Consider the following 13,346-nt stretch of genomic DNA (forward strand, 5'->3'; position numbering starts at 1 on the left):
ATCTCTATACATAAACGCATTTTACGCCAAAGAAGCCTCAGAATGAAACACGATCGTCCTCGTAAATCAAGCAGAGATGTTCACAAAACGCGTACGTATATGAAAATTTTCCGTGTACAGTCTATAAATAAGACGGCCTTCGTGAGCGAACTGCTGACCCCACAGTCGTAATGGTTTTACTAAACACTGTTGATGCCTTACATGACAACCAGTGGTAAACCTTTGATCTTAGTTTACTTTGCTCATCCGTTTTTTACCAAAAGCTAAGCATATTTTTATCAAAAGTTGACCAATAAAATTCGTGAAATTCCTTTCATTTGTCTTTGTAGAATCATACCATGCAAACCTGTAATAGTATATACTATTTATGATTTTTGCTCTGCCCCCCAACTTTTAGAGGAGCAAATTAGGGGGTGACACAAAGGATCAAGAGTGGTTGAAATCTCAGCTTGCTATTAGCCGGCACCCCCACCCCTAAGATAAGATAACATAAGAAGCCTGTATATACTATAACAGATATTATACGATTTTTATAAATAAATAATAATTCCGAGGAAAATTTATGTGACGAATAAACGGGCTAAGAGTTTGGACAATACGTACCGGGTTCGGTAGCCTGCTGTAAAGGCTGGATTTTTCAGCCTTTTTTAATTTTATTTTATAGGCCGCTTATACACAACTAGTTTTGATTCTTTAGTTAACTTTTTTATTGTTTAAGGCTATTGTCTGGCTCGTATAGTATTGGTACCTAGACTACCTAGCCTAGGTATAAAGAAACCAACTGTAAAAATAAAAGTTTTTACGAGCATTTAAGTGTTCAGAGGTGGTATTGCTAATGCCAAAAGTATGGTATTTTAAACTACGCGTAAATCTACTAATAAGTATTTGTGTAAAGCTGTTTACAGGCTACAATTTGAGACCACATTCCTATCTCAAAGTTGACGGAAGCAGGCCCAATATGGAAAAACTATAATTATTTACTTTAGCAGTTCAGCAGAACGTATTTTCTTGACACTAGATAACTTGCGCGACTTCTCTTGGGAACTAAGTTTCAACCCCTATTTGACTCGCTTAAGGGATAATTTTCGTAACATAAATTAAGGTATATTTCACCCTGTGTCTTTAACAATCTGCATGCCAAATTTCGTTAATATCCATCCAGTAGTTGTTGCGTAAAACAGTAACAAACATGCGAGTACATTTATTTGTAATATTAGTAATGTTCGAGAGGATAAAAAGAAAAACTTTTCGGACTTTGTGGTATTGAGACACATGTAAAATGATTAAAAAGTAGTTATTACTTATGTACAATTATATTGTTTTGTACTTCGAACGTTTCCGGAAGTTTTAAAGGTCCTTTTTAATGACAGTTCTAGAAGCCACTACTACTAATACTTTCAGATTTCATTTACCGTTAAAATAACTCCACAACCTGTTGGGCAAGTTTCTCCCTTTATGGGGGAGGGATGAGGTCTATAGACCACCAGATCGTCTAAGGAGACTTTGTATCCCGTCAAAAACTGTTTGAAACAACTCTCAGGAATGCATTGTAAGTTAGTTTTAATTTATTGGGAAGAAGAGAGACTTTAAGCGTGTATTGCCTGAGGTTTTACACAGTCAAATTATTTTCAATTTTGTACCTTCTAAAAACTTTTCCAATAATCGTATTCTAACAGTAATATACTCGTGATATATCTACGAGATAAGCTTGAAAGCCAAAGGAAGGCTCCGAATGAAATATTTATGATTTTTTTTTCATTTTTAAGACAACTCCCGCACTTAGTCTTGCTCTTGTGTAGCGGGGACTTTAACAAACATACAAAGTACAACCAGACCCGAAACAAATATTATTTGTAGATCGCACAAATAATTGTTTCGGGTCGAAACAGTCGGAATGGAATCCACGACCTCCCGAGGCAGTGGTAGCGGCCTGGCAATCCGAACCACAGCGCCACGGAGGCAGTCAAAAAAAATCTTGACATACTATTTTCAAATAGTAAATACTATAATATATCAATCACCTTGCAGTGTTAATGACTTTAAATCCAAATGAAACATCTCAAGGTGTCTAAAATATAACAGATATATAAACATAGTTGCTGATGCAAATGTTGACCGAAACTGGCTCGACCTCAGCCAGAGGTCGCCAACTATCTCGCACTGACTCTATGTAAAGATTGTGTAGCTTTTTGGTAAAATGCTTGCGAAATATCGATACGAATAAGGTTCTATGATGCTTGTAGACTATTGGTTCGACCGTGAGAAGGTACTCTTTGAAATGATAGAAATGAAATCTATAAGTCAGGTTTGACGATGTCCACGTGTGTGGTCTTACGTGTAGTCGCAAATATCATTGTGTGCAGGTCTGGTGTCGTAGGTACGATTCCCACGAAGTGGTTTTTGGGGCTTGGTTATAATGATTATGTATGTTGGTACGAATATAGACCTATCTTTAACGCGAAAGTCTTTTTTAAGAAAGAAAAGATGGTGCGTAACTAAAAAAAATACCTGTTGCAGTGGGGAAATAATCCTCTTAAATATTTCTAGGCAGGAAATGTTGAGTTAGATAACTGACTATCTTAACGAAATTCGGAAGGTTTTAACTATCAAAAAGAGTGATTTACAGTTTTTTCATCAGACTTTGCTAGCTTACTTTTACTTTACTTACCAATAACGTTTTTTTTTATATGGGTTTTAACGCTATTGAATAGATAAACTACTGCTAAATGTACTCAGAAAACGGGGGTCAGCGGCTTAAGTACTTAATACCAATTCGGGACACTTACAAGTACATTTGCACACAATAAGACTAAACGATAGAGAATAATCCAGAGCTATCGACTATCGACAAACGACTAGCGACTACATGACATGTATCAAACGCGGATGCTATTAGTTTAATTAATCAATTAACGAGACGGACAGTTATCACTGATCGAATATCACGTAAACACACAAGTATGTTGAGCATTTATTATATGTATCAAAACCTTTTAAAAGTCAGAATAATTGAAGTTATTTTCATAATTGCTTACTTGAATTGGGTCTGTAGAGCCTTAGGGACTTGTCTTAGACTGTAAAATAGTGTAAACAGTTTAGGGTGACTTATAAGATTCTGTTTTTATAGAGAGTGGACAGAGGTTTATTTAAACAAGACTCTTACGAAGCCTAAAGAAAGACACATCGTTAAACGATTTCAATTAGATAATCAAAGTATTTTGTCTTACGCTCTATTCTTACTAGCTCAATGGTTACTAGTCAGATATCACGTTTGACCAATTTATGTAGGTATATTATTCATTTAATATGTTTTCACAAATAATATACTTGTTTTTATACAACTAACCACACGTGAGTCACTTTTTCAGTCTGTCAGTGCGATTTTAATATAAATTAGCCTTTAAATTATTGAGGCCCAGTCTGGGTACAAACTGTAACGGCTATTAATCCCTGTTTTCCTCATAGTATCAGTTTCCAACGGAAATATACCATTAAAAAGAATTAAATCGTGATCATTATTAAAATTCCATTATGACACGGCTAGTTGCGGATAAAAATATTATTTACTAGAATAAAATAAATGTGGTTAACTATAATTAACAATACTCGGAAACGTCACAATATAAAAACTTTATTCTAAACATTTTTATACAATTTCACGAGAAACAGAGGTCATAAAATAAAAAAAATACTAGTTCTGTGAAATAGCAGCGTCCGCCACCTAGTGTCGACGCGTGACATTACGCAACACACACTAACCGCAACTAGTTCGAACTAAATCCAACAGATGGCACTGCGTACAAGTTACGTAACATTTGAAGTCACGTGTAGATGGCGTTTTAAATAGAACTCCATCACTCATAAGCAGGAGAAAGGTATCCAATTTCTATTGAAGCAACCTATAGAGGCGTTTATTGAATGAAGTATTACAAACATCTGGGTTATTGGGCTTGCTCGTCGACCTCTCAGTTGTACGCGAAAGTGGCTCTTACATCATTGGACAGGTCAGAATCTCATAACGCTTGCATCATTTGGAGGAAGTTATGTGAAGCTGTACGTGTTTATTTTGTCTGTCGCTTTATAAACCTGTTATAATATTACACGAACGTGATCCGAGAGCCTTTGTGGACTGGTCTAGTGGTTGGTCACTGACGAACTGGCCGAAATGGGAAAGTCAGGGACGTTTAAGTGTGTCACACACACCACACGTACAGTTTTTAAGTTTACATCACACAGTAGCAATAAAACTCTGAAGGTATCTGACAGCATTATCCTCCAATTTGCACTTAACGTGTGAATTTTTGGCATTATTTCATTAACGCGTTAAATATTGTCTTAATAGGTAAAAGTCATTCGTTTTCTAAAAGTTCCGATAGAGGCGCTCATTGTAACTTCCAGACTTAAATTTTAAGGTATCCTAGTTTGTTTTGTTTTAAAAGACACAACTTCTAAGGTGTCCTAGTAAAATAATTTACTTCACAACCCATTTAGGGTCGGAGCGGTAGTTCGTAATCACTTCTCAAAAGTATTGCATTATTAATTGTTAATTTATAAGTAAACTCACCCCGTAGTCCAACTAAACATCTGCTTCACCCTCTCCGACCGTAATTCTGTCGGATTCGCCATTATTCTGTAACAAATACAAAAACAAATAAATATTTTCGAATAAATAATTATCAGAAACTTTTAAATACACCATATAGACATATCTATTATCAATTATACTAAAGTAAGCTTATCTAAAATATATAGTTATATTCATATAAATAAAAATACACCCAAATATGGTATCTAGGTAGAGATTTTCCCAACCTCGTGTCTATTTTCTTAAGCTTCGCTTTGTTTACTAAAGGGCTTATATGATCAAATACAGATATTTTGGTTCTTTGCTATCATTTCTCTAATAAATCTAATGCTAAAACGCAGACAAAGTCGTGGGCAGAGCCGCTTAAGACCCAAGTACTTACAAAATACATGTTTTTATATCAAGTAAACACAATAATGGGTATCTTCGCACACAACCATTATGTGTTTAGGCTAAATTATTTATTATTTACTAAGCCTTGACGTGACTGGCTAACTAAACGACTATTTTACATTTACAAAAGAAAATAAACCCTATTTCTTAAGTTTCAAAGTCGTTTATCCTTCGAAAGTTTTGTAGAAAAATACTAAAAACTATCAATGGGTTTTATACTCTATTTAAAGGGTATTATGGTTGAAATTAGTACAAATACTTATTTTAAGATGAACTGGATTGTTTTGATTGAAATTTTGAGTTCATAGCATTTACCTTGTGACTTACACAAGAAACAAATACATAAGTAAACAGATGCTTGTTTAAAATAAACACTTAACTTAGTTTTAACTTATTTATTAAGGGCACCTTAAAATATAGACTGGCCAGTGGCCCCTTATGTGATCAAACCTTTAAATCATAAATGTCTGCATCTTTCAAATGTCTCCAATCGTTACTGAAAAATGTAACTACTAGTGTCATCTATTATCAAGTTCTGAAATTATAGCTATTAGAAACATATACTAGATGGCGCTACACATATGTATAGTGAACGGTAAAAATATAAGGCCCAGCGCAGACAGACCGGAATAATCCTCGCGCGGTCTCGAGCATTTTCTTTACGGCTCGCGGATGCTCGAGCATGCTCGCGACTGCTCGAGCCTGCGCGAGGAAAGCTTTCTAGGTTACCATTCTTCATTAAACAGGCCAGTTTTCGTGAAAATTCATCAACGATGGTAGACTGGGCTATGATTATAATTGCTCTTTTGACTGAAGAAGAATAAAAATGACGTTCTCTCTCTTTAAACTCAGTAACAACATTGAAATTTTTCGTACGGTGCTCGCGCGTCCTCGAGTATGCGCGGGGATACCCGCGCATCCTCGAGGACGCGCGAGCATTTTTTGTCAGGTTCAAGCAATTATACACTTTATTTCAAGTAGTTTAAAATTGATTTTCAAGTGCGTTAAAAAAATCCTCTCCGCTGCGCTCCTCTTGGTTTGCGCTGACCCTTATACTTTGTTATTTTTATGTGTTTAAAACTTTAATAATATCACACGTATCATAAAAATATGTAAATAAATTATAGTTATATATTTTTCCAAAGAGTTTTTTGCGTAAATAAAAATTAGTTTTTATTAAAAACGGCTTACAAATTAATCTGTTTTTCCGTGCCTTTGTATGAACAATATTTTATTGTTTTATTTATAACATTGCATGTCACATGTAAGTAATTTGATTTACAAATCGTCCATTACGTTTTTATGCCGTTTAAATATTGAAATACTATAAAATATTGAGTAAATACATGTTGAGAAATAAATTAAAAGTAAACTATGATTTATTATGAACACGTGTTTTAGTAATTGACCTATTCGATTGTTTAAATAACGTTGTAATTTTCATATTGAAAATTTATTTCCTGCGTAGCTGAATACTTAGTTAAAAATAAAAAATAATAATAAAATATTTTTCCGACCAACCAGTTAAGATATATTTTAATGTTTTGTTTTTTTTTACCAACTTCAAACAAAGGAGGAGATTCTCAATTCAACAGTATTTTGTTTTTCAAATTCGGTTCAAACTATTTTCCACAATGGACATGTAACGCCATCTTCCGATTTATATTGTCAACTTTTACATACAGTTTTTTTTTAAGTTATAAGAAACTTTCTCATGTAGTAAAATCTAAGAATTCAATTAACAATAATTTGCAACATTTACAATGTTTACATCGTCGTATATAAAGCTAAGTGCACAATATTAGCACATATGTACAATGCTAGGTAAAGTAACTACGTTAAAGCTTTAACTCTTATGTATTTATTTAGTTAACACATTATTATTTACTTTATTCACGTGTACGTTTCCGCGTGTAACTAAAAATAAAACATTTTCTAGTGACAAAGTTGTTTAAGCCGCCCGAAGGGCCTTTGGCATGGTTTAACGACTGTCGTCTTAAATGACAACAACCGGGACTGACTTTTTACGTGCCCTCCGAAGCACGGAGACCGCATGGTGGCATTTGAACAGAGTCAAATACCACTATGCGGTCACCCATCTAATGACTGCGCCAACGTTTGCTTAACCCAAAGATCGTTTACCGACCGGTAAAATCAAAATTCAAAATTACAGCTGATAAACTAACCGATACTTATTCAGAAGATGTGGAATATCACGACTGTTACACTCTAACTGTAGGCAGAGGTGTTTGAAATACACCTCCATCCTACATCCACGTTTCGCAATTAACAATATAAGTCCCAAGTAAGAGGGCTTAGTAGTCAATAATATCGTAAAATAGCAACCGCTTAAGGACAATACATGATTATTATAATTTGATGTCTATTAGAACGTTACATAATTCATGACTACCGCCTTTTAACCATGTGCAGCATGAAACATACATTATATGTTTTTACATACATAGTAACATTTCTTTGTAATAGACAAGTAGTCAACTTTATTTATTAACTTTATAATGCAGTGGGACGTTTATGGATTCTAAAGGAAGAGAAAGAGAAATCGGGATTAAAAATATTTCTTGCGTGAAAATGTTTTGCGGCGCTTCTATCAAACGATATAAAATAACATCGTAGTTTTGTATGGATTCCAGAATTTGTTTCGGAGGTAGCTTAAGGAAAATAGTGTTCGTGTTTGGCTGGAAACTGCAAAGTTTCCGGATACCATGCAAAAATAAGTAGGTACTTACCTAGTATTTAGTCAAAATTATGTTCTTCTCGCCATCAAACATCATCAAATAGTTTAAGGGATAGAGTCAGAATTTTTTTTGTTAAAACAACTATAAACATACTTTTAAGTTTGTAACAGTGCTATGTAATTTTCGTGTTGTTTATCTGTTAAATGAAATAAAATATTATTATTATATTAAAACGTCAAAGATTGGCGAGTTTGCTAACAATAAACACTTATTTTAATACTTAGTTGTAGAAAAAAAAAGTGGGGTGTGAGCCCTCTACCCTAAATAGATCAGAGAGGGGTTGACATCATCAAATCCGGGAATAGCACCTCTTATTGCAACCAATGCCTTTCCCAATAACCTCTCAGAATATTTCCTCTATCATCAACATGTATTATAGTATGCAATTGAGACAAATGGCCGTGTCACTTAATAGCTGTAATGAGGGTAAGGTTAAGGTAATACACCGAGTGACGTTCACTAGATGATGATCTTTGATCTGCACGTGATCTGCATATGACAGACAATATACACTGGTAAAGTAAACTGATCTACGTCCGTAGAAGATATCATAAAAACATTATAAGAAAAGATTTGGAATCGAATCCTACCCGGGACAAATCTTTGTGTGATGAGCACGAGTATTTGTTCTGAGTCTGTTTGTCAAATTATCTTTATAAGTATATATTTAGAAGTATATAAGTATGATTATCAGTTATTTGGTTACCATAGTACAAGCTCTGCTTAGTTTGGAATCAAATGACCGTGTGTGAGTTGTCCAATAATATGTATAATTAATTTATATGTCATAAAATAAGTAGAGTTTACCACCTCCAGGTCTGATCAAGCCATACATGTCAATAAAAATCAAGATTTTCGGGTCACAGTACCTACCCGGGTGAAATAAGGCATCATCAAGAATTAGCATACTATTCTGAGAGGCATGTGTCTTAAAAATCGTTCCCATGATGTTCTGTTCTGTCTCTGTCATACAAATTTGAAGTCATGTTAGTCATGTCAATTTAAACCCTCAACCGCTTGTGAGAGATGAACATTTATTCTACTAGGGATCGTATTAGAAGCAAATAATTTTCACAGAAATTAAACACAAGTAAAGCTGCTGTTATAGATTATACAATTGCATTCCTACTATTTACACTACAAGGCTTCAAAAACCTTACGAAGCACAAAATCCATTAAACTTATTTATCTTTACACATACTGCGAACGTTTGTCACCACGTTCACCAGAGGGCAGCACTTTACTGTGGACATATAAATTACGTATTATTGCCGCAAGAAGCCATGACAATGATAATTATGGAAAAATACGACAATTATATCGAAGCACGTCATGTAAGATACATCAAGGCATGTAGCTCTTGAGATTGTCAGGTGCATTTTAAAAGCAATCAATAAAGATTCTTTTAGGAATGTCCTACGGTGGTTAAAGCATTATAGTAGTTCGAAGGCGAGGGTTTTCTGATACATAATATTGTGTGACGTTCAGATTAGAATAATTTAGGACAATCTATCGACGGATGGTAGAGATTCGTGACAGTTTTACTCTACTTTGTGGCGTAAACCTGAAAGTAAATAAATATAAAATCTTTTCTAACTTTTCCCGTGAACTGTCGACAATCAAAATTGCTTATCTTTTAAAAAATGTAGAATCTACCCTATGAAAAGTCAAAAAGTAAAATTATTGTAGCAGTTTAACTTCATTACTTAACGAAATAGGCAATTTCTTATGTTTCTAAACATTTTGTAAGCATTTTTATTGATCTGGTGTTACCCATCATTCCCATCTAATCAGGGATGGGTCAGTGACTCGAAGGTAAACCGGTTAATTCTGGAATGTTACCTCATTATATATCGCTATCTCCCTCTGGCATGACGTCAAGAACGGCTTAGCTCTATCTTATAATGTTTATTGGAAAATACAACTTCGTTGTGTAAGTTACGTCGCCAGTCTAACGAGATGGCAACCATTCGTTGACAAGGGTACAAACCTTTTACCATATACCGGGCATGTTACCAAACTCCGGACTACTATTGAACTAAACCTACTACTTACTTACTTTGTTTGACCTAAGAATTGATACCTCGTAGTCGGTAAAATAGGGGATGAAAGTTTGTAGAGGTATAAAAATTCTATCCTAAGTCACAAACCGTGCGGGTGAAGTCACGAGCATAAGCTAGTATGTATATAAAACTCTTTTTTTACTGACTGGACAACGTATAGCCGAAACTACTGAGCGTAGAAACTTGAAATTTTGTATGAAAATTCAGGAACTGAGAAGGACTAATATGTGATTATCGGAATTTCCCCTCCCAAGGGGGAGAAATTCCACGCGGGCAAAGTCGCGGACGGAAAACTAGTAAATATAGTTCCCAAATAGCTGTGGTTACTTCATAGTTAGTTATATTGCACATAGTGGGTCAGTGACCCGGCGGCATTGGGTTGATTGATGTCTATGTGCAACACTTTCATATAGTTGGAAGTACCACGCATCATTGCAGACGTAAAAGGATGTTTTTATTTAATTGCTGAGGAAATTCCACTTTAATTTGTTGCAGGCAAATCCTGGGTTTAATTTAGGACTAAAACTACTGTTATTTATAATAATTGGCATAAGTGTATAAGCGTACGCCCTGAAAGTGGTCAAATATAGGCAATAGAATGACTAACTTATTTACATAAAAATACGCCCTTTTTCCGTAGAGGTAGGCTGAGACCAAAGAACGCCATTTACGATTCTTAATAAATAATTATAATACATGATGAATTTTCAAACTTTAATCTATGTATTGCTCATGAAAGTTCTTGCATGCCTAATTCTTTAAAATTTAAGGGCAAGTTTCTCTACTAAGTTTTGGATATTTATATTTGGAACCTATCCAACAAACTACTTGTAAAGCTAACTAAAGAAAATATAATATAAGCAGCCCTTGCCTGACCACCCAGTCATAATGGAGAGTACACCTCTACAGTGTCAACATTTGACTATGACAAACAAACTCCTAGGCTTTTTAATGAAACTGGCCATGGCCGATAATCCCGACCTCCGTACCGAAGGCTGCCGAAATTCATGCAGACACAAAGCAAGTAAATGATTGTTCAACAAGCATAAATAATGATCGCTTGCACAACACATAAGTGTATCTGGATGTGTCCGTATTGTCCGTTATCATTAGCTCAAGGATGCTCGCAAATTACTGAGTTTCACAATTATAGGAATCCTATCAATGCTGATTTCAGACTGATTTTTCGTTACTTTGTTTGCCTAAACAAAGTTAACCTATGTTAATATTTTCTCATTTACGATATTTGTAGGCTTATATTCTCGTCTTAAATATAGTTTTCAATGATTTAACGCCAGTAATGGTACTTAGAAGTCAGAAATTTGATTGCCGTCTCGCCTTTAACGCCAGTGGTCTAGAGTTTAGCACAAAAATTTAGCACAGAAATGGCTGTTCAAAGTAATGTCTTAATGATTATAACTTAACTTACCAGTAAAGAAAAACATCGTGAAGAAATCTTGTATGCCAAGAGTCTCTAAACTCATGTTTTAAGAATGAAAAGTCCCTAACTCAAAATCTCGCTTTTGACTTACACTATAGTCTTAAGGCAGGCTTAATCTCTCTCTCAATTCGGGAGAAAACCCTTACACAGTTGTGGGACAACAATGCCTCATATAGGTATCGATTCGAAAATCCTACTAATATTATAAATGCGAAAGTTTGTGACAATGTATGTATGCATGTATGGATATTATGTTTATTACTCTTTCACGCAAATACTACTATACCGATTACTATGATATTTAATTTATAGATAGCTGAAGACTAAAGACCGAAGACAGAATAACACATAGGCTTTTAATCCCGGAGTTCTCGAGGGATGTGGAATTTACACGGGAAGGGTTTCCACGCGGACGAAGTCGCGGGCGGCCTCTAGTAAGTAATAACAGCATATTTTAACGGCAAACGTCACGAAATTTCCACTAGTCATCCGCCATTTTTTAAAACAAAATGTGAAGGTAAAAGCCCTTACAGCCTAAAGACCAAGGCTGTATGCTTAATTGCTTGTTGTAGATTATATTTATTAAAAACATCGTTGTTTTGAAGGTGGGCCAGTAAAAGTAAGAAATAATTCCTTTATTTTAAGCTGTGTTCACATAAGAACATTTAATTGTAGCATTGCAAGTTGTTTTTCGGAGGAAGCGAGACTTTTAAGCAGTTTGAGTAACAAAGCGAGACTTGTATCACGAAAACGAGATTAAATTATAGGGTTTAATGGAAAACTCATCTCATGATCTCTCTATAATATTATAAACTTGGAAGTTTATAGGGATGTATGTATGTATGTTACTCACTCACTCAAGACTACCGGATTTGATACACGGATAGTTTTTAGAGATGAATTAACACAAAGAATGCTCTTTGCCTGGGGAAATCTTTGAACACAGACGTAGTAGGGAGGAAATACTAGTTTCTAAATACATAAATAAGTATCTATATTGGGTCAACGAAGATCATTCCTCAGAGCATTCGTAAAAACACATAACTTTGCCACATTACAGTAAAATGTTTATTACACTTTATAGCTTAATGGCGCGTAATTGCAGGCAGCCATTTTGTAACCATAAATAAATCCATGATAGTTTTGGTCATAAACAATTATTATAACTCGTTTTGCCGAATCCTTTGATCAGGTGAACAGATGTCGTGTTATTTTGGTAACTCGGTGATATTTTAATGTAATTATTAATTATATACTTCATTATTACACATGTAAGTAATGTCAATGGGCTCGTTTACTTACATAAAGATTGAAAAAGTACTCTACTTATTTGTCAACATAAACACACACATTTGTCAACATATCCGGCCGTATATTATAGACCTCTGATTCCTAAACACAAACTTGATGAATACCTACCTACTTCAATAAATTTTAAGGATTTATATATCCCCTAAATTATCAGGACCTATTAGGAAAACATTACATTTTCTTTTAAATATTCACATTGGTCCTTAGTTTGGCAACTTCTTCACAAAATGACAACAGACTAGCCTCATAACCCAAAGGACGAAAGTGATGAACACTAAAACGTACACATCTGCTACACCTCCATTTGTATACTATTTTAATATCAAACATTAGTATAAAGATAAGAAGAATAACTTGATGTAATAACAAAATGCCTACACAAGGTAATTGCTCTAACAATATAAGAAGCTTGTTAACAAATTCCCCATTGTGTACAAATGTTACCGTGGGAATATAACAAATAACTACTATAAAACAATACTTATAACAAGTATTGTAATTCTTTGCGGGCAACGATTTCATCGGTCGGTCTAACAATTTTGTAGAGAGCCGATTTGCGGCAGGCAGAAGTACAAAATTTTGAATGAACAACATCAGTGAATCTGAATTTCTGAACTGATATTTTGCTGTGTTCGATGAGACTGGAAGCCGACTCCAACATAGTTTGGAAGAAAGGATAGGCTGATAGTGAATCTGAATACCAGTATTTTATATGGAATTACCGATAATAATATTGTCCTAGCCGGTATCCGGCTACAGCCGTCAGTCTCAGTGATCATGTTTATAGTGTCCAA

At 34.6% G+C, this 13,346-nt stretch overlaps 1 protein-coding gene across 3 annotated transcripts in view; it reads right to left on the reverse strand.

Annotated features, from left to right (window-relative positions):
* snu (ABC-type transporter snustorr) overlaps nt 1–13,346 on the reverse strand; it is a 118,125-nt gene that overhangs the window by 94,740 nt on the left and 10,039 nt on the right. For all 3 annotated transcript variants that reach the window (XM_076130391.1, XM_076130390.1, XM_076130389.1), the window contains exon 2: nt 4,565–4,630. In XM_076130391.1, coding sequence (XP_075986506.1) covers nt 4,565–4,626 — 62 coding nt within the window. In that variant the 5' untranslated portion in view covers nt 4,627–4,630. The remainder of the gene's footprint in view (nt 1–4,564; nt 4,631–13,346) is intronic.

Source organism: Anticarsia gemmatalis, chromosome 24 (assembly GCF_050436995.1).
Source record: "Anticarsia gemmatalis isolate Benzon Research Colony breed Stoneville strain chromosome 24, ilAntGemm2 primary, whole genome shotgun sequence".
Classification (NCBI taxonomy): domain Eukaryota; kingdom Metazoa; phylum Arthropoda; class Insecta; order Lepidoptera; family Erebidae; genus Anticarsia; species Anticarsia gemmatalis.